General features: G+C 44.0%; 1 protein-coding gene across 5 annotated transcripts in view; it reads right to left on the bottom strand.

Annotated features, from left to right (window-relative positions):
• The window catches only part of FHL1 (four and a half LIM domains 1), a 66,249-nt gene that overhangs the window by 18,718 nt on the left and 25,316 nt on the right, over positions 1-22,215 (bottom strand). The window contains exon 1 of one of the 5 annotated variants that reach the window (XM_073543544.1): positions 4,256-4,401. The exons of the other annotated variants lie outside the window; for them this stretch is intronic. Within the exon in view, the coding sequence (XP_073399645.1) occupies positions 4,256-4,277 (22 nt within the window). The 5' untranslated portion in view covers positions 4,278-4,401. Of the gene's footprint in view, positions 1-4,255; positions 4,402-22,215 lie in introns of those variants that run through there. 5 annotated transcript variants of the gene reach the window in all.

Below are 22,215 nucleotides of genomic sequence, written 5' to 3'. Positions count from 1 at the left end.
ATCTGGATGATACATGTATTGCAGAGCAGAATACATATTAATTTGTAGTAAAATATGCCACAATTGGGTAACAATGTATTAATAAATGTGGACCTTTGTTTTTCAGTTCTTCAATATCTAAAGTGTACCTGTCATTTCAGTCAACTTTTCAGAAAAAGTTATCAAGTGCGTGCACTAGAGCAATGACACTATTTTAGGGCCAATATGACCTGTATCCTGCATTTTTTACCAGCTTTCTTCTATTCAGGTTCTAGTTTTAGTTGTGTCCTGCAAGGGACGCAAAACTAGCAGCTGAATGTTTCCCAGGCAGTGCACACACAGACATGATGGATTCCTGCTCTACTGTGGCTATGTAGGTCATGTTCAGAGGCAGCAGCATGAAATTATACAACAGTCCTAAGCAGTGTAGCTGTGAATCCAGCACTTACCTGAACTAGAGAACAGCAGTACACTCTGCTCCTCCTCTCCCAACCCCTCTCTCTACACTTGTTCTGTATTTTAGCAGTTTTTCAGAAAGAAGTTGACCGGAGTAAGAGTGGAAGAAATGTCTTATGAGTGGAGAAAGAAGCAGATTTCCTTGAAGCACAGCGCTGAATATTTCCTAGTGATTTTGGCAAAGTCATTCAAGTGATTGGGACTAAACTGCAGTGCCAGGCATATCTGTTACTAAAATCAATCAAGTGATCAATGGAGGTTCCAGGAGCTGGACCAAGGTTAGACTAACCAGCTCACCAGTCCTGATCATATGGAATAAGGTCCCCGGAGCTTGGTACTATGCTCCAACCTCGCATCTGCAACTTAAAAGGAAGAACAAATCCAGCTCAAAAAAGTCTTCAAATCAAACACTTATTTCTAATGTACACCAATTATAAATATAGTAATTGGAAGGGTTTTTTTTAAGAAGTCAAAGTTTGATTTGAGATAAATCTTCTGTACAAGAACAATCTCCATGTCAGAAAACATTTAGGTAAGTGGAGCTGTATAGGAATTTTCCCTGACTTCTCACCTTGGATATCTATATCAACACCATGGGGTGGGATCCCAGCACCAGGAGAAGTGCTTTGTGATAATTGGATAATTCCATGATGAACGCAATTAAAATGTTGACTACTTAATAATGGCTGCGCTAATGAGCTGTGAACAGCATAACGAAATAATTATCAGCTGAGATTATAGTGTAATCCTAATGATCTCCCTGGGGTCAGGTGTTCATATTATACACGCTAAGCTTACTAGAAATCACAAGTATAATGTGATGATTGTGAAACATGAGGATTCTGCAATGTTACTTCAACTTCACATTTTTCCCCAGTGGCTCAGTGGTCGGCACTAGAATTTAGCAGAATACTTCCCAGGTCCAATGGCCATGTTGGTACTGCATGGCAGCTGGACCAGAGCACTGCTAATTTCATAATGTCAGTATCTCCGACACTTCTAATTAGCAAGCTCCGCATGATGCCTGAGGTGCACTCTCAGTGTGGCCAAACAGCTCAGTGCACCCTCAGTGTGACCAAACAGCTCTGTGCACCCTCAGTGTGGCTAAATAACTCAGTGAATCCTCAGTGTGTCTAAATAACTCTGTGTACCCTCAATGTGGCCAAACAGCTCAGTGTACCCTCAATGTGACCAAACAACTCAGTGCACCCTCAGTGTGGCCAAACATCTCAGTGTACCCTGAGTGTGGCTAAATAACTCAGTGCACCCTCAGTGTGGCCAAAGAGCTCAGTGCACCCACAGTGTGGCCAACCAGCTCAGTGCACCCACAGTGTGGCCAAACAGCTCAGTGCACCCTGAGTATGGCTAAATAACTCATTGCAACCTCTGTGTGCCTAAATAATTCCGTGCACCCTCAGTGTGGCCAAACAGGTCAGTGCACCCTCAGTGTGGCTAAATAACTCAGTGCACCCTCAGTGCAGCTATAAATAACTCAGTGCTCCCTCAGTGTGACTATTTAGCTCAATGCACTATTCACCCCCACTGTCCTCTCGATCCCTGGTGATTGACAGCGCAGGCATTCCTGAACTATCTCTCTAGACAAGTAAGCCATTGCTGTCAGTCACTAGCGAAGGAGGTGGAGTATGCAAGACTTGTGAGTGGAATTGTACTGAGCCTCTTGACCACACCAAGGGTACACCCAGATTCTAGTTGGCATATTTGGTTAAATTTCTGTTTATGCAGAAAGGAGGCAGCGATTAGAACACTAAAGGTACAATTTTTATAGGGGGCTATATCCTCTACAAGGCTATGTGCTTAGTGTATATTGTCAGTTTGGGCTGAGAGAGGTCCCTTAATATCCAAACACTGGGAAGTGACTGTCCTGGGTGATGAGTTCCACATCAGAATTTCTATCACTATGGTTGTGGCTTTCAGCTGTTTACAGCCCTGACAACAATTGCCAGTCATCTAACATTCTTACACAGTATAGTCACGGTCGTGAAGTTTATACACTCATTTATCTTCTGGAACAGTTGGCTGACGCTGTACATTATCAGACCGAGAATGGACGTGACATTCAAGAGGGTTTCATTTGTGCTCATATTCAGATCTAGACGTGCTCTCAATAGTAAAGACTTAAAGGGGTATTCCTGTCTCCAAGATCTAATCCCAGTATGTAGTATTGTAGTAGTAATAATAATAATAATATTAGCAAATACCTCCAATTAGAAATGTAGTATAGTTCTTCTGATTCGCTATATCACTTATCCCATGTGCAGGATTTTGCAGTAGATTAGGTATCTATGGTTATAACCACTAACAACTAACTCATAACCATGGATACTTAAGTTACTACAATGCCATGCACATTGGGTAAGTGACATAGCTAATCGGAAGAATTATACTACATTTCTAATTGGAGGTATTTGCTAATATTATAATTATTACACCTACTACATATTGGGATAGGATCTTGAAGATGGGAATACCCTTTAAAACCAGCCATACACATGAGATAGCTACCGGCAGAACAGTGCTATATGCCATTGCACTGCCACCTGCAACAAGCAAGTTGCTAAAAGTAAGGACAGGTTGGATTTTTTCCCACTTGCCGTGGCTGCAGTACGTTGCTGGTCGCTACGGTGTGTGGGGGGGGGGCGTGATCCAGGACGGTTGGGAGATATGGTAGCGGATTATAATGGGGCAATTTACCCTGGGCTGGTGGGGGCCCCCCCACACCACTGGGCCCTGGGCTACCGCTCATATTGACCTCATTATAATCCGTCACTGGCTATGTGACACCATTCACTTACATTATTCCAACGCCAAACTCTCTGTGATCCATTATTGAAATCTGCAAGAATAGCCATAATATCGGACACATGGGGACCCCATCTCTGGGTCTCCCACCTGTCTGGAGATCAGGAAAGAGATAAGGCAACCCCTATATAGTGTAAATGTATAGTATATTCTGCGAACAGCCGTTCACTATCCTCTACCCAGCGGAGAAAAAAGGGTTCTCATTCTGTGACGGTGAACAAGAATGGTGAAAGTTGTCAATCAAAGTTCACTTAAAGAAAAACAATCTTCATTCCCCGTAGCCGACAATCCCAGGACAACTTTAATATTGCGATAGCCATTTATAACAATGGAAGCAAGGAGAGGTATTCTTTTAGGAAGTATTAAAGCTGTAGAACTTTGCATGATGTTTTATAGATCTACAAGATACTCGCAGACCAAAGGATTGTCAACGAATGATATTTTCCTGTACAGGATAAGTCAGTTCTTTAATATCCAGATAACAGATACTTTATGCTAATTTGTTGTACATTTATCTCCAGATCGTCACTTCCTGACTACAATCTATTCTGGTTTCTTCCAATGTATCTCCATTATGAAAGCATGCTGCAATGTATGCACAGACTGTGCTCATCACACTTTACTAGACACACTATTCGGTTCACTTATCGAAGACAGGTGCTATAAACAAGTGTAGGAAATGGTTGTAAAAAGCAAAAAAAATGAAAATCTATACTGCAAAATTACTAAAAACTGAATATAGGAATATCTCTACGACAGCAGGACAGATAAATGACTGAACTTTCTCCAATTTGTCTGAAAGACATTAAGATTTGCATCTGCCCACCATATCCGATGGTTATAGGATGTATTCCACTAAAGCAAACAGTGAAATAACTTGACACATGATATAAGCCAGACACAAGTCATGTAGAACTACATTTAAAAAAAAAAGAAACCCACAATAATCAAAAACCTCTTTCGCTTATTCTACTATGGCCCCCAATTCCCATTCATTTACCTGAGTGTCTTTCAAAAGCCATTGTAACAAGTGGTGACGCCTGTCCTGTCCAGAGCAGATCCAACCCTACTGTTTGATAACATACATTTACAGCAGCTATTAATAAGGAGCCAGAGGCACATGTTCACACCCCTCTCAGGGGATTTCGTGTTTAATCCTGCCTGAAAAGCAAGACCATTTTTGGTTATCTTTTGAGAGAAGAATAGGGTCCAAAAAAAAAAAAGTGTACATATAAGATGCCCACACAACTACTCCAATTTCTAAATTAGCATACAAGACTATGCAGCTGCATACAACCCTTCCCCCTTAATGAAACCCAATATCCCACTCAGGGATCAAAGAAAAGATGTGCCGCATGGGTCATCAATGGAAAGTATAAGTCAGACGACTCCCAGAGCCTCCCTCCCCTATAGTTGTCATCGTAGTCCAGCACCATTAAACTGGGATTTACTTATTTCTTAAACAGCACCAACATATTCCATAGCACTGTACACAGGTCACTCGCACTAGTAGATCTTAATGTGCCCATACAACTTTAATTCCACTAACAGCTATTTTTCCCAATGTCCCCCAGTACATATGTACCATTGGTGAGGGAAGTAGCCCACAGGGGGCAACTCTGGCCACAGCTTATATCTTCTAACATCAGGTAGATAAGGTTTCGTAATTCAGATGAAACACGATTTCATCTTCTGTTATCCGTATTAGAAGAATTGATGGAGCGTCTTGCCTATGAGCAGGGGCGTAACTAGAATCCTATGAGCCAGAGGGTGGCTTTTGGATCTGCCCCCTCCCCAACCGCCACCACCTCTCACTGCTTGAATCTACATAGCTTCTTTCGTCCTATAGAAAGCAAACTGCAAATTATATATCTGTCACTATATTTAGCCCCCAAGTGCTACTATATTTTTTTTACAGCCCCCTTATGCGACCATATATCATTAATTTCCCTACACCATCAAGTACATCTGATGTTTGTTCATATGAGGTCTGTGCTGTGGGTATGACGTATACACTATATGGACTAAAGAAATGGGACACCCAAATCCAGTAGGCTGCCAGTTTCAGAAATGTGATCTGTCACTCACAGAGCACGTTCCCGCTGCTCCAGAGTCCAGTGATGGCAGCTTAAACCTCTTCATCCCACACTTGGCATTGTGCTTGGTGATGTAAGGCTTGCATGCAGCTATGTGACCATGGAAAGCCATGAAGCTCCCAGGAAGCAGACATTCATTATTCGTCAAAAGGATCTACAACCAGTTTTTCACAATTTAAAAAATCCATCACTTTTAAAGGGAATCTGTCACCCCATTTTTCGACTATGAGCTGCCGGCACTGACATCAGGGGCGTATCTACAGCATTCTGTAATGTTGTACATAAGCCCACAATGTAACCTGAAAGACAATAAAAAGGAGTTATATTATACTCACCGGGGGGCGGTCCGGTCTTGGTCCAATGGGTGTTGCGGTCCGGCGCCTCCCATCTTCTAACGGTGACGTCCTCTTCTTTGCTGTCTGTCGTGGCTTCGGTGCAGGCGCACTGCTCTGCCCTGTTGAGGGCAGAGCAGAATACTGTAGTGCGCAGGCGCCGAACCTCTCCCGGTGCCTACGCACTGCAGGACTCTGCTCTGCCCTCAACAGGGCAGAGCAGTGCACCTGTGCCGGAGCCACGACAGGCAGCAAAGAGGAGAACGTCACTGTTAGAAGATGGGAGGCGCCGGACCAGACGGCGACACCCATCGAACCGGACCGAACGCCCAGGTGAGTATAATTTAACTCTTTTTTTCTTATCTTTCAGGTTACATCGGGGGCTTTTCTACAGCATTACAGAATGCTGTAGATAAGCCCCTGATGGTGGTGGCTGCAGCTGATAGGTGAAAAATGGGGTGACAGATTCCCTTTAACTGCTCTTGTACCACAGTTCATAAACTACCCCTGTATATCCCCAAAATTACCTTTTTGTAAGTCTCTTCCACTGCCTGCTAATCAACAAGGTCTGATTTTGAGAACCTCACTGGTCTGTGCCTCCTCTATTAGCAGAATCACCGCCTTCCTGTCACAATTAATGAGAATGATACATTCTACTTCATCCACAGATCGATGTAGGGCAGAGCAGTGCGCCTGCTCAGGCCCAAGATCTGTAGATGACGTTAGATGCATCATCCACATCAAGCATGGCAGGAGAATAGTGATTCTGCCGAGGAGGCACTGACCAGCGATGATTGTGTTGATTTGACTTATAAAAGGTACTTTTTAGGATATATATAGAGGGAATTAGTGGCTTACATACAGGTTGAAGGACTGTGGTAATAGGGCGATTAAAGGTGGTGGTTTTAGATTATATTAGGAAAACCTGCTGACCGGTTCCCTGTAAATGTACATGCAGATATACTTTCATCCTTCTCCATAAAGATTAACATCAGCTGTCTGTCAAACATGCATTTTTGATATCTGAAATAATAAAAACAGTTACCTTTTTTCTAAAAAAAAAAAGTTTCACTTTTGCCCATGGCTTGATTTGCTATTGCAGCTTACATGAATAAGGCTGAGTGTGCCGCACTTTGACTCAAGACGTACTTTTTCTAAGATCGGACAACCCCTTTAAAGGTAAAAGGATGTTGAAGGAATAATCTGGGACTACCAAATATCAGATTAGTGGAGGTGTGACCCCATGATCCCTGCCCCAAGAGACCAAGCACACAAAGCATATCCACAAGCTCTGCTTTCCCTTTGTTGTCCACCACTCCATATGTTAAGTCATAGCTAAGACTGGTATTTCAGCACTCTACAGCTTAATCTCATTTGAAGGAGCCATCAAAGTGTTTCTCTTAATTTATTGCAATCATCATATTATACAGCACTGTGCACTTACAATTGCTCATTTTGCCTTTCTACCCAGTTATTTTTTCTATTTTCTGTGCTCTATGTAGAAACAGGAAGTCTCTTGTCCCTTCATGAATCTTTCCCCTCTTCAACTCCTGACTCAGCTGCTCCCTCCTCCCCCTGCCAGGGATTATGGCAGTGAGTTATGACTCACAGGGAAAATTGACCTCCTGTTTCTACATAGAATCATAGAATCGTAGAGTTGGAAGGGACCTCCTGAGCCATCTGGTCCAACCCCCTGCTCAAAGCAGGATTCGCTAAATCATCCCAGACAGATGTCTGTCCAGCCTCTGTTTGAAGACTTCTATTGAAGGAGAACTCACCACCTCTCGTGGCAGCCTGTTCCACTCATTGATCACTCTATCAAAAAGTTTTTTCTAATATCTAATCTGTGTCTCCTCCCATTCAGTTTCATCCCATTGCTTCTAGTCTTTTCTTGTGCAAATGAGAATAAAGTTGATCCTTCTACAATGTGACAGCCCTTGAGATATTTGTAGACAGTTTTTATGTCTCCTCTCAGGCTTCTCTTTTGCAGGCTAAACATTCCCAAATCCTGCAACCTTTCCTCATAAGACAGGGTTTGCAGACCGGTCACCATACTGGTCTCTCTTTTCTGAACTTGCTCCAGTTTGTTGATGTCTTTTTTAAGACATCTCCTTCATTCATGACTTCTTCCTTTCTAATTCTCTTAACCTCCTGGCTCTTACTGAAACCTGGATCCAGCAGTCAGATACTACCGCTGCTGCTGCTCTTTCATACGGGGGGCTACACTTCTCTCATACCCCAAGATCAGACAATAGAGCTGGTGGAGGCGTTGGTCTGCTCCTATCACCAAAATGTACCTTTCAGGTTATCCCTCAAGTACCCTCACTTGTCTTCCCTTCTTTTGAGGTCCATGCCGTCAGACTCTACACCCCCTTCTCCATGCAAGTGGCGGTGGTGTATCGTCCTCCCGGCCCCTCCCATCAGTTCCTGGATCATTTTGCCACTTGGCTTCCACATTTTCTCTCCTGTGACATCCCTACCCTCATCATGGGAGATTTCAACATCCCCATTGCTCTTCCCCTCTCCCCATCTGCTACTCACCTTTTATCTCTAACCTCCTCATTTGGCCTTTCGCAGCTTACTAATTCTCCAACGCATGAAGACGGAAACTCCCTCGACTTGGTCTTCTCTCGGCTTTGTGCAGTGGATGATTTTGCAAACTCCCCTCTCCCGCTCTCTGACCACAATCTTCTTTCATTCTCTATACAGAACTGCCAGGCTGCTCAGCTCACCCCCACTGTCCAGACTTATAGAAACATACAGGCCATTAACACCCAGAAACTTCTGAAGAACTTGCAGTCTTCATTGGCCCCTATCTCCTCCCTCTCATGTCCTGATTCTGCATTGAAGCATTACAATGAAACACTTCAAAGTGCCCTGGATGAATTTGCACCCCCTATAAATGGAACACCACAACACAGACGGCGACAACCCTGGCACACGGTGCAAACACGTTTCCTGCAGCGGTGCTCCAGGTGCGCCGAACGTCTGTGGAGAAAATCCAATCTACACGAAGATTTCATCCATTTTAAGTTTATGCTTAGAACATACAACACTGCCCTTCACCTCTCCAAACAAACCTATTTCAACACCCTCATCACCTCACTGTCCAATAACCCGAAACGTCTCTTTGACACTTTTCATTCTCTACTCAATCCAAGAGTACAGGCCCCAACCACGGAGCTCCGAGCTGACGATCTGGCCAATTACTTCAAAGAAAAAATTGACCAGATCTGACAGGAAATTATCTCCAAATCCCCTCATACCATGCACTGTCCTCCCTCCCCCACTGCATCTAACTCACTCTCTGATTTTGAACTAGTCACAGAAGAAGTAAGCAGGCTCCTTGCATCTTCTCGCCCAACTACTTGCACCAGTGACCCATTTCCGTCACATCTCCTCCAGTCCCTTTCCCCTGCTGTCACCCCTCACCTAACTAAAATATTTAACCTCTCTCTCTCTTCTGGTATTTTTCCCTCCTCATTTAAGCATGCCATCATACATCCACTACTTAAAAAACCATCCCTCGACCAAAACTGTGCCGCTAACTATAGACCTGTCTCTAATCTTCCCTTCATCTCTAAACTCCTGGAACGCCTGGTCCACTCCCGTCTTATCCGCTATCTCTCAGAAAACTCTGTTCTCGACCCTCTCCAATCCGGTTTCCGCTCTTTACACTCCACTGAAACTGCCCTCACTAAAGTCTCTAATGATCTGCTAACAGCTAAATCAAATGGTCATTACTCCATGCTAATTCTCTTGGATCTCTCTGCAGCATTCGACACTGTGGATCATCAGCTCCTCCTCACTATGCTCCATTCCATTGGCCTCAAGGACACCGTTCTCTCCTGGTTCTCCTCCTATCTCTCCGACCGCTCCTTTACTGTTTCTTTTGCCGGTTCCTCCTCCTCTCACCTTCCCCTTACTGTTGGGGTTCCTCAAGGATCGGTTCTAGGCCCCCTCCTCTTCTCCTTGTACACTGCCCCTATTGGTCAAACAATCAGTAGATTTGGTTTCCAGTACCATCTCTATGCTGATGACACCCAATTATACGCTTCTTCTCCTGACATCACGCCAGCCTTTCTAGAAAATACTGGCGATTGTCTAAACGCTGTGTCTAATATCATGTCCTCACTATATCTGAAACTGAACCTGTCAAAGACTGAACTCCTGGTGTTTCCTCCCGCTACTAATGTACCTATACCCGACATTGCTATTTCTGTGTGTGGTTCCACTATTACTCCCCAGCAACATGCCCGCTGTCTTGGGGTCATACTTGATTCCGAGCTTTCCTTTGCCCCCCACATTCGATCACTGGCTCGCTCTTGTCATCTGCACCTCAAAAACATTTCTAGAATTCGACCTTTTCTTACTTTTGACTCTGCAAAAACTCTTACTGTTTCTCTTATTCATTCTCGTCTCGACTATTGTAACTCTCTTCTAATCGGTCTCCCTCTTACCAAACTCTCCCCTCTCCAATCTGTCTTGAATGCTGCAGCCAGGATCATATTCCTCACCAATCGTTACACCGATGCCTCTACCTTGTGCCAGTCATTACACTGGCTACCCATCCACTCCAGAATTCAGTATAAACTTATTACCCTCACCCACAAAGCCCTCCATGGCTCAGCACCACCCTACATCTCCTCCCTTGTTTCAGTATACCACCCTACCCGCGCCCTCCGTTCTGCTGATGACCTGAGGTTAGTATCCTCAATAGTCAGAACCTCCCACTCCCGTCTCCAAGACTTTACACGTGCTGCGCCAATTCTTTGGAATGCACTTCCCAGGTCAATACGATTAGTCCCCAATCCCCACAATTTTAAGCGTGTCCTGAAAACGCATTTATTCAGACTGGCCTATCGCCTCAACACATTAACCTAACCTATCCCTGTGTGGCAGAGCCAAAAGTTTTACCATAACCAGGTTCCCAGCATCATGTTCCCACATGCTTTATGCATCCATTAGCCCTCTGTGTCTGTACTGTTACACACTTAACATTATGGTTGGTCCATACAATCAGAGCAACTGTTACCACCCACCTTTCGTGTCTACCTCTTTCCTCATAGACTGTAAGCTTGCGAGCAGGGCCCTCACTCCTCTTGTTATTTGTTATAATCTACTGTATGTGATTATTGTTATGCTGTAATGTCTATTGTCTGTACAAATCCCCTCTGAAATGTAAAGTGCTGCGGAATATGTCAGCGCTATAAAAATAAAATTTATTATTATTATTATTATAAAATGTGGTGCCCAAAACTGGACATAGTATTCCAGATGAGGTCTGACCAAAGAGGAGTAGAGGGAAATAATGACTTCACGTGATCTAGACTGTATGCTTCTGTTAATACATCCTAGAATTGCATTTGCCTTTTTGCTGCTGAATCACACTGTTGACTCATATTCAGTCTGTGATCTATTAGTATACCCAAGTCTTTTTCACATGTGCTGTTGCTTAGCCCTATTCCTCCCATTCTGTATATGCTTTTTTCATTTTTATTGTCCAGATGTTGTACTTTGCATTTTTCCTTGTTAAAACCCATTCTGTTAGTTGCTGCCCACTGCTCCAGTTTATTTATATCTTTTTGAATCCTCTCTCTTCTCTAGTATTCGCTATCCCTCCTAGCTTTGTGTCATCACCAAATTTAATCAGTGTACCCTCAATTCCTTCATCTAAATCGTTGATAAAGATGTTGAACAATACAGGGCCCAGGACAGAGCCCTGTGGTACCCCACTTGAGACATTCTTCCAACTGGATGTGCAGCCATTTACGACCACTCTTTGGGTCCGGTCACTAAGCCAGTTATGAATCCACCTAACAGTTGCCTTGTCCATTCCATACTTAGCCATTTTTTCAATAAGGATTGTGTGAGATACTTTGTCAAATGCTTTGCTGAAGTCAAGATATACTATATCTACAGCATTTCCCTGATCCACTCAATCAGTGGATCTTAGAAGGATTCAGCTAGTCAGTTTTTAATCACGTGATGTCATAGACCTAATGGAAAAGAGAAGAATTATCTGGGTAGAAAGGCAAAATGAGCAATTATAAGTACACAGCGCCATATAATATGATGACTGCAATATATTAGGATAAAAACTTTGATGGGAGGAGTGCTTCTTTAAGTGATTGAGACTGAGCTGTTCTACCATGCACAGCCAATACTAAAAAAAAGTGGCGCTGAGCCTACTAAACAAAGAAAGTGATGGGTGAGGAGCTAGTTGTTGCCCTTCCCCCCCACCAATCTGATATTGATGTGCTATCGTAAGGTAGATATGTTCTCTAGCCCCAGATAACCCCATCAACTGCCAGAAAAATCATCTTGTCACATTCAATTTACATTTTTCTAGGAACATATTTTTTGGGGATGGAATTATTATTTCATTTAATGAGTCAAGATATGGAGAATAGATTAGGTCAAGCCCTGGGTAAACTACAAGAGAAACCTTGTCCCGTAATATCGGGATTAGCTCTCACTAGCATATTTCTATACAGTGAAAGATCCTGGATTTTTAAATATTTTTCCAAATAAGAATCCCAGGATCTATAATGTAAATCCCAGTGGAAAGCTCATCCTGCTATCTATGAAAAAGAAGAAAATGGTGGCACTCACCGTTCTATAAAAAGTTGCTTTATTGTTTCACATTAAAATATGGATGCAGGATTGTCTGTGGGGGGTACATGACGGATATCCTGGTGTCTGCCAAGCTTGGACTGGAGGCTAGCCTAATGCTTAGAGGCTAGCTCAGGTAGAGATGGAGATGGAAGATACATATGCCACAATAAATCACCATCTTTATATTCTGGACCTCAGATGGTGCTTGTTAGATGTAACTAATTGTCATAACTCATTTTTTTCTGACCACCAGATGAACACCTGGACCTGATAGTCCTCCTCACTTGGCAGGATGTACAGCAGTATAAATAGCTTTGTGTAATCCACAGCCGATGTACAATATGATATGCATGCAAAGTGTGGAAAGACAGACATTCAGGTTGGGTCTGTCAGGAACAAATGCCAGTTCTATTGCAGAGAAGTGAGTCAGCATCTGACATTAAACCATCCTGCTCTAAAGATACCAGATGTCAAGGCTGTGCATAGGCAATAAATTACTGTCAGCCGAACAATGATTCAAATGATAATTTGGTTGATGTCCATCTCGGCTTCCTCTCCCATAGACAGGAGCGCTCATTCGGTCAAGCACTCCTTTGTTCTCTATGAAAGTGACATCTCTGCCATAGGCTTATCTCCAGCAGAACAAAGCGATCAGCAGTCCGAAATCAGACATGTCAGATCGACAATCAGTTAACTGGCAACCCATACCCATTAGAGCCAAACCCACTGATATCGATAGGGGCAGCTGACATTAGACTAATGTATCTCAGATGACTGCTCCAAAGCAGGTCTATGGTGGCTTCTCCCCACCCTGCTCCCCTAGACTGACAGGTCTCTCCCTAAGTGTGCATATAATGAGACCCATCAGTCTAGGAGAGCAGGGCAGAAAGAAGGCGCCGGAGCCCTGCCCCAGACTAGTCATCTGAGATAGTCACTGGATGGATTTTCAAACTGTGTTTTCTGAAGTGCCGCAGCATCGCAGAGTAAAATATACCTGGCTGTAATAACACAGCTCCTACATACACAGTACAAAAGGTCATGACACCTCCATTTTTTTAAGATCATCTGGAAATCTTTGGCTCCTAGTGGGCTGATAGTATCTGACTGCACCAACAGTGTTAGCACTGGAACGAGGAGCCGATGAACAATATAATAGTACCTATTCACTAGTTAGAAAGTGATTTGGACTAAAATATTAGAATGTTTCCCAAAACTCCTGAGCCAGTCCAGGGAGCCATTCCAGGAATTTGGGAAACTGTTCTACCTTCAACTATAGCTGCATCTTTAAGACACAGATACAGTTAAATAAAATGGTGGAGTAGAGAGCTGTCAGCTCCCCGCTCCACCATTCACCTAAGGAGGTGCAACAATGTCACTATATCACCCCTGATGCACCCCGTCACACACAGTGCAAAGCGGACATCTGGTCGTCATGGGATTGGGGCTATTTTACCCGTCAGTGGGGTACGGTGAAGGGGCAACATTCTGGGAGGATGTGGACACTGGGGGGTATTATACTATATGTATAGGAGCAGCATTTTAATGTGTAAAGAAGGCACTTTGAGGGACATCGTACTGTGTGAGTGACATTGTGGGGGCATCATACTGTAAGGGGGCCATAAAAGCGATATACGTATCCCTCTTCTCTGTCTTTCTAAGTTGAGAGGTGAGGATGTCATGGCTAAATAGCTGTATTCCCCCTGGCTTCCTTCTTCTGTAGGACCATGCTTGAAATATAGTTACAAGCGCACTTTTAGTAGTAGTCATGTTGCTACGAATGTGTGAATAGATGTTGTCTGTACCGACAACGGGAACGAGACATCAGCACAGTGACCGATGTCTCTCGCCAGACAAAATATATGGAGATAGATGTATAAACGTTCGATTGGCTGATGAATGAGCTCCACAGGCTCGGAGCAATTTCACATGTCTTTTACAAGTTAATTCAGTATAAAACCTTAGCTCCCGGTTCTGGAGCACGCTGCTCACTCTTCTACTCTATATTCAGAAGCTGGCGTCCCATCAAAGAAACCTGAGATCAACTGCAGTAATGATATCCACACGTTGGCAGCATTTTACTGAAAATTATTAGAATGACTTAATTGACCAGATCAGAAATACGTCGGCATTACTACCACTCAGCGCTCATTTCAAAAACCCTAAATCCATAAAATAATATTTGGATCCTGTAAGGTCTGCTTACAACATAAACATATTAGAGGGGATTGTGACACGACAGGTTACATTTGGCCGGGATCTGACGTGAGCTGTCAAACAGCCAATGCACAAAGAACAATGTTTGTTTTGTAGATGTGGACCCAGTAATTTAGGGGATAAAGGGTCAAGAAAGCAGCAGATTTGGAAAGTTGAAGGTAACTAAACCCACATTTACAGGGGGAGTAGAACATTAAGGATCAGGGAATTTTCGTGTCATAAAAAAGGGGCTAAAAGTCCTATTTTCCAAGCTCCAATTCACAGTTTTGCAAAAAACTATAGCATAAAATACTAGAAAAAAAAAAATAATGAACACTTTGGGTCCAATAATTAGCAGCTTTCGCACCCTATGAATAACATAGGGAGCAACTATTTGTAATTCCAGCAGCACTAATGCTCTACGGTGAGTTACAGCCACCCTCAGTGACCCAGCTGTTGTCTAGCAAGAACATCTCCCCTAGAAAATATTCAATATGGAGTCTGAAGATGGAAAAATTACAATAAAATTCCTAAAAATTCCATCCGGGTGGAGTAATTAGGATAAAATGCTATTTTATTAAAGCATCTATTGCTCTGCTGTTCCACCTGGAAACTGACAACTAAATTGTGAACTAAGTGTTGCCATATATACTCAGCGCAATCAGTACCGACAGAGTCAAATTATGTTGAGACGCATCCGATTGGAAAGAATGGTTAGAAGTCGTGTTTAAGCCACATCTTTGCATCTTCATTACTGATCTTAGCAGTAGCATTTGGAATGCTGCTCACTGAATGACAAGACCTGACAATCTGTCATCCCCATCAAGGTAAATTTGGTGGCTGATGAAATTTGGATTGAGAAAACGCTACAGCTATCAAATGTGAAATCTCTATCTCCCACACATGGCCGACGTTGGGGAGTAGACACTGAGCTATTGCTGTTACGGAGTGTGTTTAGGATGGCAAAATAAAGAGAGCAACACAGAGTGGACCCTCTGGGTCACGGCTCCAGATCCCTTGCGGACGAGCTGGACCAGGTGAATCCACCCCCTATACAGGGAGTGTTAGGGGCAGGCCCACAAGGGATGGAACCGTGACAGCCGGAGCCAAAGGGACGACTGGGTGAGCACCAGGGGAACTAGGGTGGAGAGTCAGCGGAGCAGCGGTACGGGAGACAGCGGTAGGAGCCAGAGAAACGCAGAGACTTGGAGGGTTCGGAGCTGGTAGTGGCTGGAGGCTGCAAGAGAGAAAAGGGGTAAGAGAGTACACGGACAAGGGGGTCACAGGAGAGCAAGCACACAGAGAGGACGGCAGGGTCAACGGGCGGTGAAGGCACCAGAGGCGAGGGAGAACCAGGACCACCGGGATGGCGAACCCAGAGAAAGACAGCAGAAAACCTAACTCAGCAAAGCAAAGTGATACGGAGTATGCAGAGCCTAAAAGCGTACTGAGCGCTGGCCGAAAGGACAGTGACCCGGGAACGATACATAGGCGTCTTACCTGGGGAGACGCCGGCCAGAAATACACGATGGGCGCCGCCATGTTGGGGGCGGAGCCACCGCGTCACATGGTGTAGTCAGAGCGCCGGCCACAGGAGCGTGGGAGCAACGTCGGGGAGGCCGGAGGTCCGGAGCGGGTGCGCGCCGGGAGGTGCGCACAGGGCCTTGCAGGTGAGTATCGGTGGCGGGCGTGACAATTGCCCAGGGCCCCCACTACCCATCGACCGCCAGCCAGTGGGTACAGCCTCGCTCCAAACACTTGTATGGAGCGAGGCTGCGCCCACAAGACTGCTTCTGCCCGGGAGTATGCATATCACATACATCACCGCCGTTCCCGGCTCAGAGACCAACAAAACCTTGCAGCACACAAAGTGATTGCAGACTTTTCATTTAACTTCAGTAAATCACAATTGCCTTTTAGGTTGAATTCCCACACTGCAGATTTTTTTGGCAGAAATTTCAGAGGTTTCATTCATCTTTATGGTGTTGTTTAAAAGGAATCGAACAGTTGCAGAACTTTCTGCAACGAAATCTGCAGCAAATACAGCCGATACTAGTGTTATCGCAACGAGAACTAGATTGAAACTGATTTGCCGCAGATCTAGAAATAGCAAAGGAGCCATTTCCTCTGTGACTTGTCCTCATCCACAGGATTGTTAGCCTAAATGTCAAAATAGAAAGCAAACACAAGCAAAACCCTGGAAAGTTCAGGCTGGGCCCAAATGGCACTAAAAACAACTACAACTGTAATTCCTTAGTAGCGGCTGGTTGGAAAGTCCTACTTAGGTGGTAGCAGTTCCCTACACGACACCAGATGGCTGCGTGTTGCTCGTACTACTGTGAGCAGTCTGGGGGCCTAAATGTGCTTCCAAAGCCTGCAGAGTCTCTGGACTTGTCTCCCATCTGACATCTGGGACATCATTGGACAGAAATTGCAAAAAGAGCTGCCAGCAGCGGATCTTGATGATTTGCCCGAGTGCATTCAGAGCGGCATAATATTCATCAGACAACTATTAATGATCTAATTGATAATTAATCTTTTGAAAATCTTTTCATAATTTGCCCATCATTAATTAACACGTCTATCCATCCTGTGATTTCCATAATTCCAGTTTACCCGCTTGGTGTTGCAATTTCATTTTTTTTGGAGTGTGTGTAATCACATCAACCCTGACCAAATGTTTTAAATGCAGATTCTAGTGTGTCTGGTTCTTCATCTGCTATAGTAAGCTTAAATCGAAAACTTTAAAATCTGAAAGTGTGAAGTGACTACACAATCAATATAGCGAAATGTCATGCTAACACTTCAGAGCTTCTGTCTCTTGCGACTATCACGGTGTTAGAAATCCAAAAATACTTTAATAAAATCTAATGAACGTTTCATCAAACCTGCACCAAAAAGTCACAAAAAAGGGAAAAACGTAAAAAAGCAACAAAAACGCAATAAACATCAGATTGTTATTTTGATGCGGAAAACATGTAGAAAAAAAGTGCAGAGATTCTGCATGTGCAAACATTGTATAGGCAATGCATCGGTCATAGAAATCTGGAGCAATGTGACATTACATTAGTCCAGACGGTCGGGTTTATTTGGTGCCCCAATAAAAGAATTTATGATCAATTTAGGAAAGTTTTCTTTTACTTCACTTGTAAGACACATTAAAAGCTCACTATTTATAACCAAATATGGGATTTTGTACAGATCGCCGGCACCGCCGTCCAACAAGGAATCAACTTTGTTTACTTTTATTTGCTTTCTTTAAATTTTTCTTCTGTTGCCAAGTTTCTCAGGAAAAGTGTCTCCTGCTTCTAGAGCCTTTCACTGCAGATATTTACAGAAGGAACTGTCATCTGCCGTTGGAACCTGTCAGTCGATGAATGAGAGACCGGACGCAAAATTGCAGCTACGTCTATTTTTTCTGAAACACCCTGATGTTCCAGAGAAAATATAGTTTGAAGATCCGGCAGGGGACCATAGCCGGAGACAAGACTAACCCGGCCCCGCTCTTGGCCGGCTCTTCACAGCGCTGCTGCAAGTGATTGCTACATCTCTACATAGCAAGAGACCTCTACATAGCAAGAGACCTGTCAATCACCTGCAGCAGCTAACTGGGGAGAAGCCGACTCATGGCGCTGCCCAACCAGTCTTGTACCTGGCTATAGTCTCCAGGTCATGCACCATGGTTCCGATTCATGCTGCCTTTGGGTTTGGGAAGCATGAAACAACGGACATGTTTCCTTTAAAGGAATTTTCCAGATGGATGGATATAAATGTATTTTTAACAGCACTCCAACTGGATAAAAAAAAAAAGTAAGTAGCACTCACCCACCCTAGTCCTTTGCAACTCCAGTTTTACCCAGTCTCATCTCAACACACTGGAAATGCTAGAACAGTCGATCACCAATTAAGGCGATTCCCAATTGTGGCTAGTGATTGGGCTTCGCCATCTGTTTCTGGTGTATCGGGATTGGACCAGCAAGGTCCAGATAAGAATTAGAACTGGGGTTCTGCCAAATCGGTGAGGGGAACTATTACTTCTTTTATTATAAGCTGCCCCTGTAAAAATAGTAATTTTTTAAGCCTTGGGAAACCCTTTTAAATAATATTTTAATAATAAACTTGCTGTTTTGTATTTTAAGTAAATGACATAGCAGGATCCATGACGTGATCGGATTTTACCGTCAGTGAAAGTGAGCATTGTTCGTCAATATATAAAGTGTTGATACATGACAGCTATGGCTTTATTTCCAGTCTAGACAATTTTTGGGTAATTACAGTGTTATTCCCATCTCTGTTTTTGACGGCTGAGATGGGAATAATTGTTTCTAGGTCGCAACCATCTGAACTGAAGTGATGCTATAACAGCTGAGGGTGGCTGCACTACAGTGTTTGTGTAGCTCCCCTAGAAATGAATGGGAGTTATGGATGCAGCATAGCTAAAGTGAGCTATACAGTTCCCCAACTCGGTAGTTATGCCAACAGCATAGCTGTGAATATGCTGAGGGCCCATTTTAGACAGAGCCTTCTTACAGTCTATACAGTTATGGAAATATGCCACGACTGACATACAGGCAAGGACAGGACCACAAAGGTCAATGACTAGTCACAGTAAGAACATACAGTCCTACAAGGTCATCTGCAAAAGTCAAAATCTCTTGTCTGCCTGCTCGCATTACATTCTCAGAAAGAAACCAGAGCAGTGTAACACTTAATCTGGCTTTATAAATTTAGGTAAAATGACAGTAGGATGCCCATCCATCCTGACCTCAGAATATCAACATACCCAATCATTTGTTCCCCTTAGTGGCAGCTTGGCACTGTCTTCCCATTGAAATAAACAAGTGTAAGAGTGGTGGACTGTACTGTCACGTTTCTACCCTTGATGCCAGCAATCGTGTTATAAGGCTATGTGTACACGCTGCGGATTCACCTGCTGGTTTTTCCGCACGGATCCGCAGGTAAAACCGCAGGTAAAGTGACCTGTGGTTTTCCTGCGGTTTGACACCTGGACAATGGAACAGGTGCCAAACCGCTGCGGAATACGCAGAAAGAATTGACATGCTGCGGTTTGTAAACCGCAGCAAAACCGCGCGGAAAAAACTGCAGCGTGAGCACAGCAGTTTTGAAAACCCATAGGATAACATGGTGCTGTGAGCCGCAGGGCCAAAAACGCTGCGGTACCGCAGCAGAATCCGCAGATTGCACATACCCTAATGGAGTGTGAACAAAGTTGTGTCTTTTATATATGTATTGTGATATGGTAATGTGTAGAGTGTGATAAACATTAAAAATGTAATGTACATAGTGTATACTAATTTAGGATGTGATTGAGTAAGGTATAGTACAGTTACTGTTAGTAAAGTGTTTTGATTGGGAAGTTCTGCCCAGCAACAGACAGCAGAGCAAGTGAAAATTAAGAGTTGGGACTAGCTCACAGTGGGAGGGGCTGGTGCCAGGCAAAGCAGACCACGTTCTGATAGTCAGAGTCTGATGAAGTAACAAGGCAGTGCTGCCAAATGATGCTCCACAGCCTAAAGAGGCGCAAGAGACATACAGACAAAGATAGTGAGATCTTAAAGTGAATTACTAATGAGACAAAGTGCCCTTCCACCTTAAAGGGGTTCTTGGATAGGAAGGTGTGCTATGAGAAACCGGAGAGCTTGCTCGGGCAGAAGGTAACGGACCTAAAGAGCACTGAAAGCGAGGGACTAGGGAGGGTCCCGAGTGCTAGATCCAGGACGTCAATCGTACGAGGACGCGGAACCGCTTAGCGAGTAGAGAAACTCACTAATCAGGACTGTGGCCTAGAAGCTGTGTTGTGGCGAAGAAGGGTGAAACAGTGTGCTTCATCGGCCCTGGAGTAGACTACAGTGGAAGGAAACCATGAAAATGCTTTTCATTGTGAAGGAGATGTGCTTTAGACTGTGTAACCGCTATCCCTTGTACATAACCCTTATCAAGTTCAAGTCCCCATGTTTGAACAGAAGTCTTTATTAATCTGTGGAATTTGTGATCATGGCCAGCCAACACTATCTGCTAAAGGCCCTCACATTACCAACATCAACACCTAGCCAGGACCCATCTTTTTCTGTAAAGTCCCATTATTTATGAAGCAGCCGCTCGGCCATGGCTCCCGCCCGCGGTCACTCTTAGCTAAGCTGAGAAGTCACGATTATGGTGAGGTGATGTACAATAGCTGTCATTAGTGGCAGAGACAGACAGAAGAGACCCCTGTACAAGAACAATATATAGGCCCTTTCCAGCCCAATAGCTCATCATACTGCACAATTCCATCTACGAATGTGACCCCCTGACCTCTTGGGCCTCTGACTGCACCAATGATTTGTCTGTCCCTGTCTGTAAGGTCGGACAGCACTCTGTCTCTTGTGTATGACCGGCCTTAGCAATCCTATATACCAAAAGGACTAAAATCTAGAAGCTGTACAGAACCTAATGCAATATCTCCGATGCATTGAGCAGGTCTACAAATCTAATTTATACAACTTTTACTATTAGAAGGTCTAATCCCACGGAGCACAGCGGATGGAGAGAGATCCATACAGTTATATTTGCATGTTTCTAAGTAATATGCCGCCAATAGCTCACTGCATATCAATCTCACAAAATATTTGCACAATCTGTCAGATGCGCTTCCTTTTTGTGCTGATTTCAATCAATCTGTGCATTAGTAATCATTTAGGATTTACAGGGAAATAAAGTGCAATGACAGTAGTCCTCAAGATTCACAGAGCTGAAACATTCTTTGCACAAAAAGAGTAAAGGACATCTAGAGAGCCGAGGGGAGAAAGAGGATAATATAGAGTTCTGTGAAACAAAATTAGTATAACTTGTACTTTGTAAATTGGACCCTGCTTATTCCTGGCTTATGTGTTCAGTCTGCCATCCGAATCAGTGACCGACAACTATTCCTGAGTGCATTGTAATATAAATAAGTGCGTTCCCGATTGCTGAGGGGCTGACTGCTGACACCCCCACCATTCCCAAGAACTGGGGGTCTGAAGAGCCCCGTGCAAATGGAGCTGCGGTCAATCACGCGTACTGCCACTTCGTTCATTATTACGGGAGTGCTGAATGTGGTGTTTGGCAATCTCTGGCGATCCCATTAAGAATGAATGAAGCGGCAGTGCGCATGATTGACCACTGCTTCAGTCACATGGGGCTGCATGTCTCATGGCTGTTTGACAGATGCAACCAACCTATGCAGGGATTGCCTAACAAACAGCAACTCATATATATTCTGTTCTCTTTCAATGGAAGTCTTCAAACAGAGGCTGGACAGACATCTGACTGGGATGATTTAGCGAATGCTGCTTTGAGCAGGGGGTTGCACCAGATGGCCCAGGAGGTCCCTTCCAACTCTACCATTCTATGATTTTCAAGCACGCCGAAGACATAACATCTTATTGGAGCACGTTTGCTCATTACTAGAAGTTATCCTTTATCTCATGGATAGGGGATAACTTCCAAACTTGAGAATGTTGCACAATTTTGCTTCCCAATCATGCAGTTATCGGGCTGCCACAGGTGACCAAATACTCTGCTGAGCAGCAAGTCACAATACGTGGTGGCCAAAGAAGGCTCCATTCTTGACCCACCAAACTATAAACACAGGGCGTCACTTACTCAGGACTCACTCATCCTATTACTATCACACGTTCTAGTCCACTCACAGAGGCTCGCTGGAACATTTGGCCTAGTCC

Source organism: Dendrobates tinctorius, unplaced genomic scaffold (assembly GCF_039654945.1).
Source record: "Dendrobates tinctorius isolate UK_male_01 unplaced genomic scaffold, ASM3965494v1 ptg000133l, whole genome shotgun sequence".
NCBI classification, from domain to species: domain Eukaryota; kingdom Metazoa; phylum Chordata; class Amphibia; order Anura; family Dendrobatidae; genus Dendrobates; species Dendrobates tinctorius.
This window is presented reverse-complemented; position numbering and strand designations above follow the sequence as displayed.